Below are 24,633 nucleotides of genomic sequence, written 5' to 3' on the forward strand. Positions count from 1 at the left end.
AGTTCATTTTAAAGTACATTTTTGGTGGAGGCTTCTGCAAAGCTAGCAGTTGATGTCAAGTGTCCTGAACTTGGAGTTGGGCTTCAGACATTCATTATTAGGACTAATGGAATAGTGTCTATATCCTAGCACAGACTGTGCAGGCCATCACTCCCCTCATGATGTACAATTTACAGCCAGAAGAGATGTGGTGCATATCCAACTCCTAAGCTGCCATAGAAACTGAAACCATTCTGCACTTAATCTGGAGATCCAATGAGGATCTCCACAGATTTGTTATGTATCAATCTCTGAAGAAAGTACCTAATGTTGCTGTCATTGTGTGACTTCCTAACTGAAAGACCATAATCAGTATGGATCGGAAATAGCATCTCCACCTCGCTGACAGTTAATACTGGCACGCTCCAAGGATGTGTGCTTAGCCCACTGTTCTACTCTCTCTACACTCATGACTGTGGCTAGGCGTAGCTAAAATGCCATCTATAAATTTGCTGACGATACAACTATTGTTGGCAGAATTTCAGATGATGTCAAGAGGGCATACTGCAGTGAGATATATCAGCTAGTTGAGTGTTCTTACAGCAACAACCTTGTACTCAACATCAGTAAGACTAAAGAACTGATTGTGGGCTTCAGAAAGGGTAAGACAAGGGAACACACACCAGTCCTCATAGAGGGATCAGAAGTGGAAAGAGTGAGCAATTTCACGTTCCTGTGTGTCAATATCTCTGAGGTTCCATCAGTGCAGTTACAAAGGAGGTTATATTGCATTAGGAGATTTGGTATGTCACCAAAGACACTAGCACATTTCCACAGATGTATCCTGGAGAGCATTCTAACTGTCTGTTAGACAGGGGTTACTGCACCGGATTGAAATAAGCGCAGAGGGTTGTAAACTTAGCTCTGTCATGGGCACCAGCCTCCGTCGTTTCAGGACATGTTTAAGGAGCAATGCCTGAAAAAGGTGGCATCCATCATTAACACCCCCCCCCCCACCCCCCGGTCACTCAGGTTATGCCTTGTTCGCATTGCTACCATCAGGAAGGAGGTACAGGAACCTAAAGGCACTCGCTCAACAATTCAGAAACAACTTCTTCCCCTCTGCCATCCAATTTTTGAATGGACATTGAACCCATGAAAACTACCTCATCACTTTTTAATTTCTATTTTTGCATTACTTACTCAACTAATTTATTTATATATATAATTTTTGTTACTATGTATTGCTTGCACTACTGCTGCAAAGACAACAACTTTCACATCATTTGCTGGTGATATTAAACCTAATTCAGGTTGTGTTGTCTGTATTTGTGTGTGACTCTGTCCTCTCATGTACTGGAATGAGGATGTTATCCATCTCCTTCAGGAATGTGTTTGCCAGGAAAGTCTGGTGCGAGGCAGCGTGATTGGTTGATATTCAGTCCAAATATTGGTGTAACATGTAATACTGTTTACAGGAACTCTCTGAGACAGGCATCAACAGTTGCTGGAAGATCATCAGTTTGTCTGCCTGACTTCCATGGAAGGTGCTGCTTAAAGTCGAATAGAGTCATAATAGAGCATTGCAGCCCAAACAGGACTTTCGGCCCATTGTCTGTTATAGCATGGAGACAGTTCGTTTGACTCAATTCATTCATTCTGACTCTGTTGCCTAACTGAGCTAGAGTACAGAGGACTGGTTCATTCCCAGAGACCTGCTGAGGCCTGGTGCAAAGACCATAAGGCATAGGAATAGAATTACGCCATTTGTGGTGGTCAGAGTGAAGAGTTCGATAAAGTGTTCCCCCACTCTCCATCAGGACTCAGATGTAGAGGAAGCACACATCAGTTCCAGATTCAAAAGATGAACCAGACAGACTTGCAGGTGACGTGTTGTCTCACCTGGAAGTACTGCTTAGGGACCCTGCATGGCAATGCTTACTGGAATACACGGAGGGAGATCAGTGGAAAGGGATGAGTGGACAAAGGGAGTCATGTAGAGAGTGATCCCTATGAAAAGCAGGGTGTGGGAGGAAGGAAAGATGTGTTCAGTAGTAGGATCCCATTAGAGATGGCAGAAGTTCAGAAAAATTATGTATTGGATGGTAGATAACTCAAGGACACTCAAAGCTGCTGCGCAGGTTGACTCTGTGGTTAAGAAAGCATACGATGCATTGGCCTTCATCAATCATGGGATTGAGTTTAGGATCCAAGAGGTAATATTGCAGCTATACAGGACCCTGGTCAGACCCCACTTGGAGTACTGTGCACTGTTCTGGTCACCTCACTATGGGAAGGATATGGAAACCATAGAAAGGGTACAGAGGAGATTTACAAGGATGTTGCCTGGATTGGGGAGCTTGCCTTATGAGAATAGGTTGAGTGAACTTGGCCTTTTCTCCTTGGAGCGACGGAGAATGAGAGGTGACCTGATAGAGGTGTATAAGATGATAGGCATTGATCGTGTGGATAGTCAGAGGCTTTTTCCCAGGGCTGAAATGGCTAGCACGAGAGGGCACAGTTTTAAGGTGTTTGGAAATAGGTACAGAGGAGATGTCAGGGGTAAGTTTTTTATGCAGAGAGTGGTGAGTACATGGAATGGGCTGCTGGCGACGGTGGTGGAGGCGGAAACTATAGGGCCTTTTAAGAGACTCCTGGACAGGTACATGGAGCTCAGAAAAATAGAGGGCTGTGGGTAACCCTAGGTAATTTCTAAGGTAAGGACATGTTCGGCACAGCTTTGTGGGCCAAAGGGCCTGTATTGTGATGTAGGTTTTCTATGTTTCTATGGGACCCTGTGCCTTTTATAGCAACTGGTGGATGGGTCGAGGGTAGATTTGTGGGAGGTGAAGATGTGGGTGAGGACAGCATTTATGGTGGAAGGGAAATCTGAAACTGTGACTGTTTATTCCTCTCCATAGATGCTGCCTAACCTGCTGAGTTCCTTCAGCGTTTTATGTTTATTGCTCAAGATTTCCAGCATCTGCAGAATCTCTTGTGTTTAGGAAGTTTAGAATGATCAACCTTTCTGTTTTCTTCAATTAAATGTCAAGTGACATGATGTTTGTCATGTCAGGAACCGAATTATAACAGTAGTGTAACTTGCCTACAGTATTGTTTTCCATTTAACATTAGTAGCTCTCTTGATCTGTTGAAGTTAGGCATTCATTATTTGACCACTGTAGACTACTTTAACTGGGCACCCATCTCCTTTGTAGAAATGTAATCCATCAACAAGAATTGTAAATATATTTATAAACTGAAATAGATGTTATACATTTTATCTTTTCAGCACTTATAGCCGTAAGGCACTCAGTGGTGAAAGGTCTTTTTCCATTAATATTCAGATCACAAAATAAACAATAAGGTGTTCTGTAGAAGACAATTAACTTTGAGCCGTTGGCTTTGCCTACTGGTATAATTTCCTGATCCATGGTAAAGCATCTATTAAATTTAAATCAGGCTCCAATTCGCAATGTGTGCTCCCATTTTGTATAAGTTAATAAATTGTTCTGCTCTGCCTCATGATAGAAAACTTGCATGTCTTAAGTACAAGAGATTCTGCAGATGGCTAGAAATCCAGAGGTGCACACACAACATGCTAGAGGAACTTGGGAGGTCAGGCAACATCTATGGAGGGGAATAAACAGTCAACAATTTGGGTGGAGTACCTTCATCAGGATTGGAAAGGAAGGGGGAAGGAGTCAGCATAAGATGATGAGGAGAGGGGAAGAAATACAAACTGGCAAGTGATCGGTGAAGCCAGGTGAGGGAATAAGGTGGGTGGGTGAGGGAGGGTGGTGAACTAAAATGCTGGAAGGTGATAAGTGAAAGAGGTAAACAGCTGAAGAAGGAATCTGTTGTGAGAGAGGAGTGGACCATGGGAGAAAGGGACACTAAAAAGAGGTAATGGGCAGCTGAAGAAAAGAGAAAGAGGGGAGCCAGAATTGGAAATGGGAAAAGCTAGAAGGGGGTTGGGAGAGGGGGAAGTTATGGGAAATTAGGAAATCAATACTCTCTCTATCAGGTTGGAGACTACTCAGATGTCATATGAGGTGTTGCTCCTCCAACCTGAGATTGGCCTCTTTATGGCAGTAGAGGAGGCTATGGTGCAACATGTCTGAATGGGAATTAGAATTAAAATGTGTACCCATGAGGAATACCTGCCTTTTGTGGTGGATGGAGCAAAGGTGCTCGATGAAATGATCCCCAGTCTACGTCAGGTCCCAATGCAGAGGAGCTGGATGCAGTAGAATAACTGGACAGACATGTCCTTAAAATCGTATTTTCAAAAAGGTGAATTAATGCGATTTTCTGTTGGACTCCCCTGTGGATCAAGTATGAGGGTCAATGTTCTGATAATTATTCAGCACCCTGCATAACACAACAAACAGGAAGTCTGTTCGTTGGATAACAGGACCATTGAGAATTGTTTTTCTTTATTAAATTGGTATCTAATTCATTCATTCCTGTATAATTTGGGGCTTATCATTCTCATTATCATCTCCAGTGAAAGCAGCTTCAATTGGCACTTTGTGGTTTCCTGCTAACCGTGCCTGAATTAAGTGGTTGCTTGCTTGCTGATGTACAGTAGTTTTATAATTTAATATTTCAGATCAGATGGAGTTGAAAAATTATTATATTTAAATGTAATTTATGACTTCACGTCATGAAACAAAAGGCAAGTGCTTAAAGGATCCTGAAATTAATACATTCTCTGCACTTGACAGTTTTGGAGGCACTGATGGTGAGACTGGTAATTTAGCTGGACAGTAAGTGGGTTGAGTTAGAACCTCCCATAGTATCTATAATGAGGGCTCGTATTGATCAAATGTTAAACTAATTTCATAAAAACAATGTAGAGGAAAATAGGATAGTTGACCTTTCATCAGAACTGAATAAAGTTAGAAAGCAGACATACTTTTAAAAGACAAAGGAGGAGTAGAATGAAGGATATTTGTAAGGTAGGGACCAAGGTTGTCCAAGTGACAAGATGCTCCATTTGTGTTCTTTCTGTGGGGAAGAAATCAAAATCTGATTGGGTGACTTCTGCCTGTTCAACCAGGAAAGGTGACCATGAGCTTCCATTTGCCTGCCTGACACAAGTGGTAAAGGCTGAGAAAAGAGAATGAAGGTTTCTTGACAGCTGCTAATTTGCTAGTGGAGATGCAAATAGAAAAGAGAGGATAATGGACATTTCTAGAATTGAGGTGCAAAATGCTGCTGTTTCTAAAAATCAGAAATACTAGGAAATACAAGAAAATTCCAGCAAGCCAGGCATTTTCTACGGAGAGATTAAAATGGAGGTAACTCAGATAGCTCAGAAAGACAGCTTGGTTGGCATGGATGAGTTGCACTAAAGGGTCTTCTTCTATGCTGTATAACTCTAACTTTACATGTTGTTCATCTATATCAGGACTGCTGCCCTCCCAGTTTTTCCAGTTTAGTATATTGTAGTCTCGTCTACCTCATTAAAAACAAAATGTAGGTTGGGCAATCACTTTGCAGAGCACTTCTTTCTGTTCAATTGGCAAAGATGACCCTGAAAGTTAAATCGCTTTCCAGTTTAAAATCTCCCACCCACTGTCAATCTGACCTCTAACTTTGACCTTCTATATTGTTCAAACGAAGTCTGGCTTATTCTCTTCCATGGGACTCAACATTGAATCCAACTATTCCAGATAAGCAGTTTTAGCTAGTCCTGAATATCATCAACCAATAATCTTAACGCAGTTTTTTTTCTGCCTCCCCAGATGATGATTTTTTTCATTCCATTTTGTTTCAGATTTCCAGCAACTGCTGTGTTTATCTGTGTTCGAGTGGTTTCTCTTCTTCCTCTTTCCTCTGAACTTTTGTTTACACCTCTCTCAGACAGATTACTCCTGTAAACGAATCTTCGTACTCTTCTCAGACACCAATCTATCTTAAGCATTGTCTCTTGGTATCCACCATATTAAAAATATTCCCTTGTTCTCTTCACCTCATTCTCTTCTGCAGTTTAAAACATGCCTGATTGCTAACTTTTCTCATTTCTGATGTAAGGGCAAGTACTGTACTTAAAGCTAATTGTTTCTTAGTTGACAGTTTCCATCTGACCTTCAGAGTATTTACAGCAGAAATTTTTTGCTTTTCAAACACTTTTCTGATATCCAACATCTGTTGTACCTTTGACTTGTATGTCAGAATTACTGAACAGACTCAGAATGGAAGTGTATGTTTTAAAGATTGTGTATTCCAGTTAATTGGGATACATTGGGACCAGTACCTTTTGGCCCAATAAAGCAGCTGCCCCAGTTGGCTGATGTTTACTGGAAATAGCTACAGTATAAAAAAGACAACTATCATTTAACTGATTAATAGTTTATGTACTGTATTTAAACAAAATACGAAACAAATTAGAACACTACCAATACCTCTACAGTACTATAAAACTATACTGGTTCCTAATAATTATCGATGGAGGAATTCATTTGTTGTGTCCTTTTGACTGTATATAAACAAAATCAGCGCAGACACCAAGTGCAGATGATGAACTGCCTTCATACAATGTTTTTAGACAATTGCATCCTCAATCTTCATTGTAACATTATTGATATTTTCAAGTTGTTCATAATTTTTAACTTGTTTAGTGAAATCATTTCATTTTTAATCCCAGCCATTTCTGGCATCTTCAGCCTGAATGCTTGGAACTGCGGTGAACAAAACAGTTAAGAATTGTCTTGCTGCTTATTTCTCGCCAGCTATCAGTTGCAAAAATCACTGCTTTTTAAACGCATGCAAATGATGCTATTTAAAAACTGATTGCTGTCAGTATTGTCTAAAAGCCACGCAAGTGCACGTGACTGACACTACTTAGAAATTTTTTGCCACCAGCCTCCAGCCCCAATTAAACAGCATAGTATCCCAAATAAACAAAGAATCCCAGCTATTTTCTCAATTTTAGTTTAGAGGGGTTTAGATGAGTGATGTAGGGAACTAGAGGACCTTGATTTAAGGTAAGAGAGTTGAAGGGGATCTGAGGGGGATCCTTATCACCCAGGGAGCAGTCAGTGAATAAACTGCCAGAGAGTGTGGTGGTAACAAAATTGCAAAAAGTGTTTAGGAAGGGTTGGGCTGAGAACTTGGATTGCATAGGTAAAGAAGGCAACGGGCCAAGTGCTGGAAGATAGGATTTTAGAGCATAGAATAGTAAGCACAACATGGAAACCAGCTATTTGGCCCACAGTTTCTGTGTCAAACACTATACTAAATTAAACTAATCCCTTCTGCATAATCCATATTTTAAGGCTTCCTAAACATCACTACAACATACGCTCCCACCACTACTACTGGCAGCCCATTCCAGGCACTCTGTGGTGTGGGTGTGGGGGTTGGGGAAGAGTGGTGTGAAAGAAACTTGCCCTGCATAATTCCTTTAAACTCTTATGTTCTCACCTTAAACATGTGGTATTTCACATGTTAAACCATGAGGCTCCATGACCTATCAGCACAGCAGAATTGTACTCAACACAATCTGAAGCCTCTTGGCCTAGTATTCCCCCCCCACCCCCCTACAGTCAGCATCAAACTGGGGGATCAATGCTAGTTCAATGAAAAGTACAGGGGGACATGCTAGGAGCAGACTCAGACATACCTCAGAATAAGGGATCAGTCAGGTGAGGATATCATAAGACCTTAAGACAAAGGAGCAGAAGTCGGCCATTGGGCTCATCGAGTCTGCTCTGCCATTTTATCATGAGCTGATCCATTCTCCCATTTAGTCCCACTCCCTTGCCTTCTCACCATAACCTTTGATGCTCTGGCTACTCAGATACCTATCAATTTCTGCCTTAAATACACCCAATGACTTGGCCTTCACTGCCGCCCGGGGCAACAAATTCCATTGATTCACCACCCTCTGGCTAAAAAAATTTCTTCGCATCTCTGTTCTGAATGGGTGCCCTTCAATCCTTAAGTCATGCCCTCTCGTAGTAGACTCCCCCATCATGGGAAACGAGGGTCTCGGCCTGAAACGTCGACTGTACCTCTTCCTAGAGATGCTGCCTGGCCTGCTGCGTTCACCAGCAACTTTGATGTGTGTTGGTTGATGGGAAACAACTTTGCCACATCCACTCTGTCGAATGCCTTTCAACATTCGAAATGTTTCTATGAGGTTCCCCCTCATTCTTCTAGACTCCAAGGAATACAGTCCAAGAGCGGACAAACGTTCCTCTTACGTTAACCTCCTCATTCCCAGAATCATTTTAGTGAATCTTCTCTGTACCCTCTCCAACGTCAGCACATCCTTTTCTTAAATAAAGAGCCCAAAACTGCCCACAGTACTCCAAGTGAGGTCTTATCTGCGCCTTTTAGAGTCTCAACATCACATCCCTGTTCCTATACTCTATTCCTCTAGAAATGAATGCCAACATTGCATTCACTTTCTTCACCACCGACTCAACTTGGAGGTTACCCTTAAGGATATCCTGCACGAGGACTCCCAAGTCCCGTTGCATCTCACAACTTTGAATTCTCTCCCCATTTAAATAATAGTCTGCCCATTTATGCAAGGTAGGACTGCTTGCTTGCTGATCAACATTGAAAGTATGCAATGTTCAGAGATAACCAAACAAATCTAGGCTCTACAGTTCTGCCACTCTAGTCTTGAATGGTGTGGGCAATTAAATAGCTCACTGCCAAATTAGTATAATTATTTTCATATGCACCAAGGTACAGTGAAAAGTGTGTCACATCCATCACAGCATTGAGGCAGTAGAAAGGAGTACAATAACTGATTGCAGAATGAGGTCTATTGTACTTTGTTCCTGTACTACCAGTTCTTCATCCAGGCTTATCTATAATCTTCCTGAAGGGAGGGAGGAAGAAGAGAGAATGTCAGTGATGGGTGAGATCTTTGATCCTGCTGGCTGCTTTACTGGGGTACCGAGAAGTATAGACAGAGTCAGCTGGTGTCTGTAATGTGCTGAGTAGCAACAGTTTGAACCAACAGAAACGAGACAATCTGCAGATGCTGAAAATCCAAGCAACACACACAAGATGCTGGAGGAACTCGGTCCTGATGAAGGGCCTTGGCCCTAAACATCCACTATTCACTCTTTTCCATCGGTGCTGCCTGGCCTGCGGAGTTCTTCCAGCATCGTGTGAGTGACGCGCAGCAAAAACTCACCAAGACTCCTTAGAAAGCTTATTCCAATCCTGTCACCTCTGCCAGCAAGAAGAACAAGGATGGCAAAAACATGGGAACTCCATCACCTGGAAGTTGCCCTCCAAGCCACCTACCAGTCTGACTTGGAAATGCTGTGTGTCGCTATTCCTTCACCGCCACTGAGTCAAAGTCCTGGAACTCTGTCACTAATACCATTGTGGGTATACCCACACTTGAAGCGGTTCTTGAAGGCAGCTCAACACCACCTTTTCAAGAACAATTAAATGCTGACTCAGCCTGCCTCATCCTCAGGTGGAGACAAATGGAGTTAGTTACACAAGTCTATAATTTGAACTCCTTATTTGACTTCTTGGTGAACTTATTTCTCAGTGCAATGTAAAACATTTTATCAAAACCTTTCATAATTTAAAAACACTGTCTCGATATCCTTTTTGTCTTATTGCTCTCTGAAATAGATTTAGACATTTTTGCTGTGTTGAAAGTATTATGTAAGTGCAAATTTGAATTGTAGAATCTTGAATGTTAATGGTGATCGATTTTTCAATACAAGCTTGATTGCACTTTATGCACACAGCATGACTTCTTGCTTTTTGTCGGTAGTATCAATGATCTTTTTACATGTGGTACAGCAAAGGCTTTACTATTGAATCTTTGAGGGAAGGCAATTCACTTAGTGAATTGGGGTAGTTCTACAAAATTGCTCACATAATCTACATGATAATGAGAAAGCAGCATTTATTAGTCATTCCTATTGCCTTAAGAGTGAAATAGTGTAACTTTCAACCTTTGCCATCAATATGATATATAATGATCCTGATGTTAATGAATGCTGAAATGCCATGCAACATCCAATATTATTGAATAATTTCTGATGAAAATCTAGGAGTGAAACACCGCAGCAGATACTGTATATGGGAAGACAGGAGATTGTTATGACAAGTGCAATTAATCTCTAGCTTCTCATAAAGAAATCAAGTAGATTAAGGGAATACTAAGAAACCAAAATCAGGCCAAAGACTATTGACCCACTAGAAATTATTACAAATCATAATGCAATACTACTTTTCATACAAAGCAAATGTGCAGGGTATTGTTTCTGACTTTGACATGCCAAATATAGCCAGGATCGGTGCTTCTTTTCATTACCTTTGGAACTGCACTGTTGTTTGTTACAAGGAACGTTTGACCCTTTCAACAAAAAACTTTGCATGCAAATATTTCCTGTAATCCAGCTATCTGTACTGTAGATGACCCACCTTTTGGTATGTCATATAATTTCCATAATATAAAACTTGTACAGCAAACAGTAGTGCCTTTCTATATTTGAAATATGTAGAACATAGTACCTGTTTAAAGTCTGGGAAAAGTGATCCTGAACTATTTATTTGGGAAAGCATTGTATAAATTTGTATTTCATTACTGCTGTCACATAACAACACACTTCATGACATATCTCAGTATTATTAAATCTTATTCTGATTCCTTTCAGTTTTGCACTTCTTTCAATGCCAACCCACACACCTGTTACTATTGATGTGCCCCTCTCCCCCCCACCCTCATCACTGTTACCACTATCAGCTGATTGTTGCCTTCACCTTAATCACACATCTTTCTTATTTGATATTCTGACTTTCAAAGGTTCATTTATCCAAAGTATACAACTCTGAAATTTTTCAATTCTCCTGGTAGTCATGAAACCGAGAACGAAAAGAAAGGCAGCATGATCATCAGCCTCCAAATCTTACCTCCCTGCAAACAAAAACCAAACAAAAATGGAATGGGCACATTGACTGATCCTTATTAAGTCCCTACTGATTACCCCGTCCCCGCCTTAATGCTGCTAAAGGCTCCTCCCTTTCAGAGCCACCTGACCAGTTCTACTTCTCATCCCAGTTACCTTCTGCTGGAAATCCCATTACAGCAGTGTCATTGCTTCCCACCTGGTACTGCTGCTGCTCGAAGTGATGAAACTCTTCATATGTTGTCAACAGGAATTCCTAATCCAAGGAAGTCCCCCACAGCAGGGGGCAATCACCTGGAACTAATTGCAAGCCTAAGAATTTAGTAGATAACCCTTGCAGCTCATCCTACCACCAACATGTACTTAAGTTCACAGACTTGAGGTTGCACAGTTCTTCTGGAGGGCTATCTACAATAGGAAAATATTATTTATAAAGTTTATTCAGCTTTTTTCTTCTCAAAGAAAATAACTAATGAACGTGAGTTAGCAGTCTGATGATATTGTCAATTGTGTTGTTAAATTTTTAGTGCAACATTTGAAATGTCTTACAATTTCACTAAGTTATTTTTAAAATCCTCTCTAGTTTATGCTGTCACTAACTATTTCAAAGGCCTATAATTATGTATATGTGACTTAAGTCAGATGCAAAAACTACTGAAATATTTGCTGCTTTTCCCCAGGTACTAAACGAAGCAGTGGGTGCGCTGATGTATCACACGATCACTTTAACGAGAGAAGATCTGGAAAAATTCAAAGCACTTCGAATAATTGTCAGAATTGGCAGTGGTTTTGATAACATTGACATAAAATCAGCTGGAGATTTAGGTATGAATAAGTTGTAATGATCGGCTTTGTTCTTGGAATGGATATAATTTGGGGTAAATATGGATACCATTAAGTTCCTTCTGTGATTTTATTTTCTCCTAAGAAAGCTATTGGACCATCATCGCAGTACTTTCTGAGACCCTTTATAGTCGTTGGGATTATATTTGCATTCAGTTTCACTTATTCAATTTTAGTTTGTGTGACATTCTTGACAGGACTGCGTCATTTTCTGTTTTGAAGATTTCTAACAAATATCAGTTTAAGTCCCTACTATGTTCTGGGTGTGGACCTGAATCTGCCTGGTAGATTCACCATACAGAACGAGTGTGCTCCTTCTCCCCGATACGGTTGAAAAAAATACTGCTGTTGCTATTGTAGAAATCCACTATATTCTTTGACAGCTCTAATAGCGGCTTTAGTTTCCTTCATATGAAATCAACTCTGACATTTCTCTTGCAGACTGTAAATTTTTTTTGTCTGTAAAAATGTACTATGTGAGGATTCATGGTAGTATACTTGGGATATTAAATGGTTTTACTAAAGGAGGCAAAGATTACAATTTTCTGTGTTGATTTTAGGTATAGCTGTATGTAATGTCCCAGCAGCCTCAGTAGAGGAGACGGCAGACTCCACAATGTGTCATATTTTGAACCTATACAGACGGACTACCTGGCTTCACCAAGCTCTGCGGGAAGGCACAAGGGTTCAGAGTGTTGAACAAATACGAGACATAGCTTCAGGAGCTGCCAGGATTCGAGGAGAAACCCTTGGAATTATTGGGCTTGGTGAGGCTTCTGTTAAAGTGAAGCAGAACATAATTGCATATTGGTGGAGCAAAACTAATAATTATTTTGTTTTGCTTTAACTTAATATGGGTGTTGCTTTAAATATACAATAAAAATAATTGTGGGAAATTTTTTACATGGAAAAATTTATTTTGCACAGTCATTCCATATAGATGTTTATCTTCCAAACTCGATGTTAAACGGTGTTGGTGGGCTATTTGTTTGATGGTGGGACTTAAGAATTCTTTCAATGGCAGCAGCCTGTTTCTGTGCTGCGGTGTGACTCAATTTCTCTTTACCCTTTAGGTCGAGTGGGCCAAGCATTAGCATTGAGAGCAAAAGCGTTTGGTTTTAACGTAATTTTCTATGACCCATACCTCTCAGATGGTATTGAACGTGCGTTGGGTCTCCAGCGAGTAAATACTTTACAGGATCTCCTATTTCACAGTGACTGTGTGTCCCTCCATTGTAGCCTGAATGAACACAACCACCATCTTATCAATGATTTCACTATCAAACAGGTATGCTTGTGTTTACCACTAATTTTCAAGATTGTTTAATGTCATTTCCAGCATACAAGTGTAAAGGAAAATAAAGTGATTGTTACTCCAGATACAGTGCAGCATAAAAAACACAATAAAATAAAGAAAACAATAATACAAAAGTGCAATATAGATACATAAGGTAGGTTGTATACATTGATTGTATGTACAGTATGTTACCAGTTTTCTCACTATGGTCCCAGCTGACATGTAGTCAAACTGGTGAAATATCTATCCTTACAACCATCCACAGGTCCTAAATGCTCAACATCTCATCTAACTCAATAAATACTTTCAAACCCTTGTGTAATAGAATAAAAATTGACAGGAGAAATTTTCTGTTTAATTTCAAGTATGTATCAATTAATTTTAAGTGCAATAAATTTTAATGGTTCTAAAAGATGCCCTTAACCTGTTTAACTATGTGATGGCAGCTGCTTCTATTGTCAGTTGTCAGATTTTGTTATCTGCTTTCTTTATTTAGATGAAATAAACATCTTGGACAATGTGTGAATGAGTTCTCTTTTGATCCTGCTGAGAGATGTATATTTTTTATTTGTCATTTATGTCTGTCTAGGTTCCTCCTTTCCCAGTCTTGTAAATATGAACAAGAAGTTTTATTGGCATTCTCCAATAAAGGAAACTATATAATTAACTCAAAGGATGTAGTTCACATTTTTATCCTCACAGTGTCAGCAGATTATTGACAGAACTTTGCTCTAAAAAATAATAACAAACAGAAAATGCAAGGGGAGAAACAGATATGATATCATTAGATTTCTACATTCCCCAGTGATACAGAACTGTTATTTCCTTTTGCAGTGTTTGATAATAGCAGTTTTCTATAACACTAAAGAGATCTGAACACAGCTTCGTTTGTTAACAAAAAGACATTTTTAACCTGCCTCATTTTGCTCAGTGTTAATATGTAAATTATATTAACTAAAATGACAGATAATGAAACATTATATTCTAGCTTTATTTTAGAGATGTTTCTACTTGTAAACTTTGAAAGATATCCATTGTAAGTGCAGGCTTTGTCTTTGTTTTTTATTCTCTCTCCCCCCCCCCCCCCACCGGAAGATGAGGCAGGGAGCGTTTCTGGTGAATGCTGCCCGGGGCGGGCTTGTCGATGAGAAAGCGCTGGCTCAGGCTTTAAAAGAAGGAAGAATACGAGGAGCAGCACTGGATGTACATGAATCAGAGCCATTTAGGTACAGTCAAATATGAAAGATTTTGTTTTTCACTTGTAGTTGGTGAATGTAAAGAATGAGGTTGTAAACAAAACCATCAAAAATTACTAATACAAATGATTCCCGTGTTATAGGGAGGGAAGGGGGTTATGCTCCTAGAAAACTGTTCATCTCGTAGCTTTCAAAGCTACATCATCTACATGTCTTTAAAGAAATATAAATTGAAAGAAAAACTTTGTACGTTTTTCTTTTTTCCACACAAGTTCCACGAGAATAAATTTTATTCCATACCTCAAATTTTTGGATATTGATTTGTAAATTCTGTAAGGGCAAATTTTCATTACCTGAATGTTAGCAATGTGGAGGTCACCTCTAGTAAGGGCGAAGACAACAGTTACAATAATTCTTCAATCTCTGGAACAGGGATTTCAACCTTTGTATTCCATGGTCCAATATCATTAAGCAAGGGGTCTGTGGACCCTAAGCCCTGCTGTAGAACACAGAATGGTACAACATAGGAATAGACCTTCGGCCCATGATGTCTGAACCAAACACGATGCCAAATTAAATTAAAGCTCTTGTGCCTGTTCATTATTCATATTCCTCTGTTCCCTGCATGTGACTAATAGCCTCTTAAATGGCACTATCGTATCTACTTCCACCACAACCCGAGTAGCCTGTTCCAAGCACTCCCCAGTCGCTATATATAAAGAAACTGGCCCCACACATCTTTAAAAATTTTCCCTTCTCACCTAAACTGCATGTCCTCTAGTGCTTGATACTTCTAACTTGACTTTTTTAACTTCTATGTTTATGCCGGCTGGTGGCGAAGTGGCATCAGCGCCGGACTTCGGAACAAAGGCTCCGGATCCAACTGGCTCCCTTGCACGCTTTCCATCCGTGCTGGGTTGAGCATTGAGCTAGCAACTCTGCCTCGTAAAAATAAGAAAGCCTGCTTTAAAAAAAGCCATCATGACGGCGTCCTGATGACTCCACTCAGAGTTGAGGTCCTCCTCCTCCTCCTCTTCCATCATCTCCTCCTCCTCCTCCTCTTCCATCATCTCCTCCTCCTCCTCCTCTTCCATCATCTCCTCCTCCTCTTCCATCATCTCCTCCAACTCCTCCATTCATGTACTTCCATGATATCTTCGTTAACTAAAATTAGAAAATCATGCAAATACTCAGGTCGGGCTCAGATTACCATTCTGCATTGCAAAACTTCATGAAGTTCAGCCTGAAGCCTGTTGCACAAGTTTAAGCTTGTGACCTAAATAGAAAGACATTCTATATAGATAGTGAAGAAGTGATAGCAGTTCAAGCAGTTCAATCGTGTCATTGATGTAATATTTGCTACTCTGCTGCTTTGAATCACCTGAAATTAGAAACCAGGAATGTTGACACAAAATACCAAACTTGTTTGGGATAAGCCTGGGAAATAAATTTTCATCAGTTAAAGAACTGCAGCACAAGTTGGCCAGAACTTTGCTGGTTCAGTGAGTTGAAGATGTTTCACAATGAAATAAGAAAATTAACATGTAACTAAGTGAATGGACCCAACTGAAGGAGAGGCTAAAACAGATGACATTCAGTTATTATGGGCAGGTTACAAAGTAGATGATGACCAAAATCAGTGGAGCACAGAGCTGAATTTCCCTGGTGTCACATGCAGGGAAAGACTATTTCTCATATACAGGACAGAAATCATATTGTTTCCAGTCCATGTGCACAATATATAAACTAATATTCCTCCAGATATAGCTGCTTGGTACAATCATTGTAGTAAGGTATTAAAAAAGAGAATCCTCCCTGTCCTCTGTCTTTCACCTTATATTTATAAGGTTCATTTATAAGGGGAGTGCACAGTTAATAACTGCACAACCCCACACGCAATCTGAGAAGAGGTGACTAACAAATGCTGAAGGCCTTCTCGTTCCTGACTTTGGACCTGGCTTCAGGGCAGGCAAGCAATTCCCACTTTTACAAGCTTCTTGAGCCTCTACCAGCAATAAAACCCTTCCATTGTGCAATCCCATAAAAACACACATGACCAGTGAAGGTCATCTTTAAAAGTAACAAAATAGTTAAGTTAAAGGGTAGGAACTGGATGAATTGTAAAATCAGCCCTGTGTATCAGTCCTGGCTTGATAGCATGGTGAGTACTGTTGCTGCATCACAGCTCCAGGAACCCAGACTGGTTTCTTTCTCAGCCACTGTTCATTCATACTAGCCATTCGGTTAATCCTGGCTGAAACTTTCTATTTCTTCTGGGCCCCATGCTTTGTAAGAACTGCATTGAGATTGATACCCCTTATTTCAATAAGAACATAAGATATCAGAAATGGGTATGGAATACTTTCATCCCTGTCTTGTCTTATTTTGACAAAGTGACCAATGCTTCTAGGTGCCTGGCCAGGGTAAATGTACCTCTGTCGGTGTCTTGTGAAATTCAGTTGTTTCAATGAGATCACCTTTAATAGTTGTAAACTCGGACAATCTAGATAAAATATATATATTTTTAAATTGCCCTGGTATTAAATTCTGTCATACCTCAGCTTCAAGACATTTGTACCTAAGCAATGTTTTCTTCTATGATAGTCCCTTTTTGATTCAATGATAGGACTACCCACCTCAGGATTTTTAAGAAGAGCCTTGTACACATACCTCACTGCAAATTCAGTACAATATTAAGGAACATGTCCCGCACCATCTGGGACATGCCTCTTCTCATTAAGAAGGATGTACAGAAGATTGATAACCCACACTCAACATTTTAGGAACACATTTTCCCTTCTGTCACCAGATTTTTGAATGGTCCATGAGCATTAACTCACTACTGTTTTGTTCTGTCTGTATGTCTGTCTAAAACTGTAACTTGGAGTAAAATTTTTTTGTCTTGCACTGTACTGCTGCTACAAAACAACAAATTTCACAACATGTCAGTGATAACAAACTCTATTCTGATTCTGATTCAGTGCGGTCTTTTGGTTGAAGCATTAAACTCTGGCATCGTGGATGTAAAAATAAATTCCCACAGTACTGTTTGAGAAGCAAGGTGCATTCCATATTTAGTGCATGGGTCCAGATAACTGCAGCCAAATCATTTGCTTATTGTAAACACAAGAGGTTCTGCAGATGCTAGAAATTCTGAGTAAAACACGGACGCACACAGGTAGACACACACAGACACAGTCAGGCAGCATCTATGGAGAGGAATGTTTTGGCTTTGTAGATTTATGCCATGGGTAAATGGTCTTGTTGTTGTGCAGATTGAGAGGCTGGATCAAAATGACAAGCCTGCACAGTGGCATAATAAACAGTACTGCTGTCTCACAGGTTCCCAGCTTTAATTCTGCATGTCACAGAATTGTAGAGTTGTTCAGCACAGGATGAAACCAGCTGGGCCAACGCATCCACGCTAACCAGTGGGCACCCTTCTGTATTAATCCCACCTTTTCATGCTTGGTCCCAAACCTTCTATACCTATGCTATTTCAAACTTATTAAAGGCAGTCAGTGACCCAGCTTTAACCACACTCTCTAGCAGTGTGTTCCAGGTACTTACCACTCTGCATACAAAACATCTCCTCAAGTTCTCTGTGTGACTCCTTTAGATTTTACCCACATCTAAGAACTGTGCTGATAGATTAATTGACTACTGTAAGTTACCCCTTAATGAAGTGTAATGTCAAAAGAATCAAAGGGGAATTGGTAGGTACTGTATGTGTAAGAGAGAATTTGAAGGTGTACAGAGGATAGAAAGGAATGGTACTGGAACTGATGGGATCAGTGGGCGAAATGGCCTCCTTCTGTCTGACATTTATAATATAAAGATATAGGAGCCTCTGAAATAAATATGATTTTCTCTTCTATTCAGTGGGCTTTGTTTATACCTTTTGCACATTTTTATTGTCTACCATTTATCGCTTTCCTTCATATCTCTCTTCCTGTCTTTGTATTTCTGTCACTATGTCATTGTGTGTAAAGTACTCGTACTCAGTTCTCATATTGTCCCTGTTATGTGCTCCTGGGATTCTCTCTTGAGTCTCGGCCATGGAAGGCAGTGAGGAAGAGGCTGGTTTGAAGAAAGTGAATGGCAGTCTCTACTGATCAGAAACCGGCGGCGAGATGGAGCTGCGGTTAGAGTTTCACTGCAAGCCTTTGAAGGAGAGCCCTTAAGCTATGCGCGTCTTCATCCTTAAGGGGACATGTGCTTCCCATTGAGCCTTTTCGACGTTAAGCTTGAGTTGAAACAACTAGAGTCAAAGACATACTTTTGCTTAGGGAATGGAAAAAATAAAATTGTAATTTCTTGTGGAAAGCTCTGAAGTTCAATTTGTGAGTTACTGCATTTTTAATTTAGGAGGAACTGAGTAATATATTGATTATTTCTTTTTCAATAGTGGTTTATATGTAATCCAGACTCTTAGAATCAAAATGTCCATCTTCTCCCTGATAGGGTTCCATGTGAATCAAGTTTGAAAGAGACTTAGCCATGTAACAAAATTTTATTTGATAACAGTTATAGGAATCCTTTAATAATTTTTTATGATAAGAGCAATGCCCAAATGCAATATAACAAATGGTTAAATTAATTGATGTTAACCCTTCCATGAAGTCAGTGCTACGACTACTTTGTCTTTTAATATATTATGTATACTGTATAAATATTATACAGTACTGTGCTAAAGTCTTGGGCACTTATATATAACTAGGGTGCCTAAGACTTTTCCACAGTACTGCAGTAACTTTATGTATTGCACTTTACTGCTGCAAAACAAAACATCTGATGACATATGTGAGTGATGGTAAACCTGATACTGATGGGGGTTTTTATTGTGGATTGAGTGGGAAGGGGGCAAGGAGAGGGCAATCATGGTTGAGAAAAGAGGGGAGGGGAGAATGGAGGAAATGGGAAGCACCAGAGGGATATAACAGAATGAACAATAAACTAATTGTTTGGAATTAAATTACCTTGCTTGGTGTCTCAGGACTGGGTGTGTCTGCACCCATGCCACCCCTGCCCTTGGTGGCCTCCCCCCCCCCGCCCCCTGTCCCACACTCCTGTGGCGTTCCACCCTCACCATTCCCAATATCCTTTGTTCCCTCCAGATTTACAAACTTGCTCTCCTCCCCATGTTGAGAAAGACAGAACTATGCAAAGGTTTGAGGCACCCTAGCTATACATATGTGCCTAAGACTTTTGTGTAGTACTGTATATAATATTTGTTTATATTATGACTTGTGAATGAGTGCGTTCGGAAAGATTTAAAAATTTGAAGATGATGCAAATCTTGGAAATGTGATACAGAGTAGGTTGGATAAATGAGAAAGTGAAAAAGCTAATGCAAAGAGTTTGAAGTGATAAAGGGTTAATGGGAATGACCACAATCGTATCTATTAACTAAATATGGAAGTATGTAATTGTTTTGTATTTAGATTCAGTGATTAAAATTATACAATATGTTAATGTATTGTTTCAGCGAAGGTAATTTATAAGGTTTTCCATACATAATATGCACACTGCATGCAGCCTGTAGGAATGTGGTCTAAATGGCAGTTCTAAAAAAAAAATCCACAGGAGCAGGGGAAGTTTATGCACAAAAATCAAGGAAAATTGCAGGCATGTTCAACTGGTGGTTAGTAAAATATATGGGTTACAGGACTTCATAAATTAGTGCAGAGTCCTGAAATAGGGCCATTTTGTTGGACTTGTAGAAAACACTAGATAAGCCACATTGTGGGAAGGATATGAAGGTCCTAGAAAGGGCACAGAAAAGATGGTTTGAATGATTCGGGGGATGAGCGTATTTTTTTAGCAACAAAATTAAAGAAAATGAAGTTGTTCTGGAAGTAAAACATATTCAGAGGAAATTTTGATAAAGGTACAAGGGGTTTTGAAACATAAAATAAAAAGAAGTGTTCTCGTGGTTCAAGAACAACTGGACACAGATTTAAAGTGATTGGTAAAGGGTGAGAAATGTGAGGGGGGAGAATCTTTGTTTTGCAGAGATTTCAATCTGGAATCACTGTTCATAAAACTTCTGGAAACAAATTTCCTCAGTACTTTCAAATGGGAATTGGATAGCGGCATGAAGAAATCATTTACAAGCCTGCTTAAAAAAAAGACTGCCCTCCAGAGTGAATAAAGAACGAGTCACTTTGAACCCAAAAAGAGCAAGAAAATGGAACCTTCCCTTATCAGCTACAACAGGGACCTCTAGTTGCCTATCAGTTTTAGACCAGGTTTTGATGAGGCCTAGGACTCAAACTAGTCTCAGACTTAAAAATTTGAATTGCCTCTACATTCTTCTATCTCTTTGCAACCTAAATCCATAGAATATTAAATTAATTGCAGTGGTTGAGGATGGGGAGGAGTTAATTTTGTGTCAACATTGTGTTGAGGGTTGGGAGCTTTGGTTGCTGGGAAGAATCTACTGTGTCATGTTGTTAGTATGGACCATTTATTAAAAAGAAGAAGCCTTGTGTAATACATCATTCATTGTTACTTGTGCACTTGATGTATTAAAAGACTATTAATAGTCTAAACCAAAACTAGTAATTATATATACAAAGAAAGGGTTATTAGGAAGTAACATACAGTAATGTACATGTAAAGTAAATGTCTAAGTATAACTATATTTAAATAGAATGATTAAAAATGTATGTTTATGTGCAGTTTTAGCCAAGGTCCTTTAAAAGATGCTCCTAACCTAATCTGCACGCCGCACGCTGCCTGGTACAGTGAACAGGCCTCAATTGAGATGAGAGAAGAAGCTGCCCGAGAAATCCGGCGAGCTATAACAGGTAAGGTTGTTGCAAGCTGGATCTGAGTTTGACTTAATTCAAAAACTCTTGACTTTGTGTGATGGTATAAAGGGGAGATAGCAAGTCAGCAGGTTTCATTTTGCATGTTTCTGATTTTGTGTATATTGTTTTTCATTGACTTCAGTAGTAGCTGTTCCCCAATTAGTTTCTAAAAACTTGTATTTTGAGTATCTCTTTACCTCTCAACTATAATGAAAAGTTAACTTTTAGAAACATAGAAAACCTCCCGCACAATACAGGCCCTTCGGCCCACAAAGCTGTGCCGAACATGTCCCTACCTTAAAAATTACCTGGGGTTACCCATAGCCGTCTATTTTTCTAAGCTCCATCTACCTATTCAGGAGTCTCTTGAAAGACTCTATCGTTTCTGCCTCCACCACCGTCGCCGGCAGCCCATTCCACACTCTCACCACTCTTTGCATTAAAAAGACTTCACCCTTGATGTCTCCTTTGTACCTCCGTCCAACTGTGCCCTCTCATGCCAGCCATTTCAGCCCAAGGGAAAAGCCTCTGACTATCCACACGATCAAGGCCTCTCATCATTTTGTACACCTCTATCAGGTCACCTCTCATCCTCCGTTGCTCCAAGGAGAAAAGGCCGAGTTCATTCAACCTATTCCCATAAGGCAAGCTTCCCAAACCAGGCAAAATTCTTGTAAATCTCCTCTGCACCCTTTCTATGGTTTCCATATCCTTCCTGTAGTGAGGCGGCCAGAACTGAGCACAGTACTTCAAGTGGGGTCTGACCAGGGCCCTATATAGCTGCAACATTACCTCTCGGCTCTTAAACTCAATCCCACGATTGATGAAGGCCAATGCTCCGTATGCTGCCTTAACCACAGAGTCAATCTGAGCAGCAGCTTTGAGTGTCTTGTGGACTTGGACCTCAAGATCCCTCTGATCCTCCACACTGCCAGGAGTTACCATTAACACTATATTCTGCCATCAACTTTGGATAGCCTTTTCCCAATGAGAGACTCTAATCTCTATTTATTTAGTAAATTTGTATCTGTAGTTATTTAATCTCAAGTTCTTTGCAGAGCATTACTGTCCTTTCTGAAGAGTACTGACAGCTAGTATAATAGAGCAAACATTTATTTTTGCTTGATTCTTCAATTGTTTAGACACCTTTTGGCACTTCTTCCCCACCACTTTTCATAATTGGTGGTTGTAGATAATCTATTCTATCCCCTTTAATCATTTAATTTTCTTCCCATCTTCCTTCTAAAATGCATCACTTTATATTTCTATGCATTAAATCTCACATCACTTCTACCTGTCTTGTCTACGAAGCAAACTGTATTCCTGATGTTAAAACAGAAAATGCTAGAACATAGGATCTTTAGCATACCTGAATCTAGTGTCTGAAGACTCCTTTATTCCTCTTCACCCTTTCAGTTATGGACCTGATTCTGAGGTATCTTTCCTGCATACTTTGATGTTGCGCGATCCATATTCAAATTCAGGTGTTAGCGTTCTTATGCATTTATGCTATTAGGTTTTTATCACGCAACTTTGACAGCTTTTATAATGGGAAATGTCAGTGTGTAAAGATTTCACTATGAAATTCTGTTTATATGTCAGTGATGAGCCTGAAGCTGCATTGCCAAATTCTATATTATGTCCTATAGAGAAGCTTTGCAAGCTATCAATGTTCCGATTAACCGTCAACAGTAATATAAAATAAACTAATAGAAAAATAAGGACACTACTTTATAAAGAAAACTGGATTATGACTGTGTGCCCCATTATAATTAACTTCAACAACTTGCCCTGCAACAGCTGAAGACCCTGTTTGCTTTCCTTGTATTTTGACCTTATGATTTATAAACTATAGATTGTACATTGTAGATCACTGATCCCAATAGTAACCCTGCATAATGTAGTACCTTCTGGTTACGGCTATTTCATTAGCCTGCAGTCCTGACTGCCTTCTAATAACTTGCCATTTTCATTAATGTTGCCTTTGTTCTTTTTTAAAATCCCAGTACTGTTCAAACAGAATTTAACAGTACTGAAGAGGCTAATCCAGAAGAAAAAAAAATGTGGTTTTATAATGTTGCTTCCATTTTATTTCCAGAGCTCTTACAGCCAAATAAATATCATTTAGGGTACAAAGGGTAGTATCTACTAATCTGGCCTGCACCAGCCTTGAGTGCAGAGACTTCCCAGAGATTCACTAACCCCTGAGAAGAGATTTCGATGCACCTCAGTTTCAAATGACAGGCCCCTCTTCACCCAGGACGTGCCCTCTTCTCATCGTTACCATCAGGAAGGAGATACAGGAGCCTGAAGGCACACATTCAATACTTCAGGAACTGCTTCCCCTCTGCCATCTGATTCCTAAATGGACATTGAACCCATGAACACTACCTCAGTTTTATTATTTCTATTTTTTCGTGACATATGCCAGAACTGATCATTCCATAGTTGTGTCACCTTCCTCATAACTCTCCCAGTAAGAGAACTGAGGAAAATTCTTTGTACTGTTTCACCCTAAAGTTACACTGGTGATGCTGTACACCCCAATGTCAGCCTAGATTTGTGTGCTCTTGATTCTCGATGGGGCCTTGACCCAAGCACTCGAACTATGCCACGAGAGTGCTTTCAGCAGAACCACAGCTGTACCACTCAATGTCTGAGATTTTCAGCACACTCTCTTTACACTTCTTCGTATGCCTTTCCGCACTTCTCGATCAACAGCATTGGGAACAATCCTAGTTTGTCACTCTTGAGTCTATGTAAGAGCAGCAAGAATAAAGTAAAGCAGTAAAGAAGTATTACAGTGAAAGAGTGGGCAAAAGCTTGCATGAAAAGTAGTTAGAACATATGCCAAATTTGAAAACCTTGCTCCTTCCAGTGTATTCTTATGTCTGAGGTAAAATTAACCACATGCTGATAATTGTTGGTTGAGGTGGTTAATGAAAGAGATCTTCTATATTTCCTTTAGGACGCATACCAGACAGCCTGAAAAACTGTATTAATAAGGATTACTTAACTGCAGCTACTCACTGGGCTGGAATGGACCCTGCAGTCGTTCACCCAGAACTAAATGGTGCTGCTTACAGGTAAAGATTGTGTAGAGAATAGTTTATTTAAAAGATGATACTTACCTTCAAAAATTGATGCAGGGGCTTTGGTACTTGGTTCACTTCCCCTCATGGCACAATTTGAAATTGAAATCAATAAAATTCTTAGTCTGCATGCTGGGTATGAGAAAGAGTAAAAAAAGGTTCATAAAGCCTCAAATAAGTGTGAGGAAGTTGGTGGTGAGGATTGGTGCTAGACCAGAACACTGCAAAGTTTTAGAGTCAGCAAAAGTAATTTGTGGAGAAATTACTTCAGTGGGAGGATGGTAAATCTGTAGAATTTGGTGCCACGAGTGGCTGTGGGGGTCAAGTCATCGAGTGCATTTAAGGCAGAGATAGATAGGTTTTTGATTAGCCAGGGCATCAAAGGGTATAGGGAGAAAGCAGGGGAGTGGGAATGACTGGAAGAATTGGATCAGCCCATGATTGAATGGCGGAGCACACTCTGGGTCGAATGGCCTACTTCTGCTCCTATATCGTATGTCAAAA

At 40.0% G+C, this 24,633-nt stretch overlaps 1 protein-coding gene across 11 annotated transcripts in view; it reads left to right on the forward strand.

Moving 5' to 3' along the window:
• ctbp1 (C-terminal binding protein 1) overlaps window positions 1–24,633 on the forward strand; it is a 278,920-nt gene that overhangs the window by 251,588 nt on the left and 2,699 nt on the right. For all 11 annotated transcript variants that reach the window (XM_063047036.1, XM_063047042.1, XM_063047033.1 and 8 more), the window contains 6 exons: window positions 11,567–11,711; window positions 12,290–12,496; window positions 12,803–13,017; window positions 14,122–14,252; window positions 20,907–21,034; window positions 24,006–24,123. In XM_063047036.1, coding sequence (XP_062903106.1) covers window positions 11,567–11,711; window positions 12,290–12,496; window positions 12,803–13,017; window positions 14,122–14,252; window positions 20,907–21,034; window positions 24,006–24,123 — 944 coding nt within the window. The remainder of the gene's footprint in view (window positions 1–11,566; window positions 11,712–12,289; window positions 12,497–12,802; window positions 13,018–14,121; window positions 14,253–20,906; window positions 21,035–24,005; window positions 24,124–24,633) is intronic.

The sequence above is a fragment of the Mobula hypostoma genome, chromosome 4, assembly GCF_963921235.1.
Source record: "Mobula hypostoma chromosome 4, sMobHyp1.1, whole genome shotgun sequence".
NCBI lineage: Eukaryota > Metazoa > Chordata > Chondrichthyes > Myliobatiformes > Myliobatidae > Mobula > Mobula hypostoma.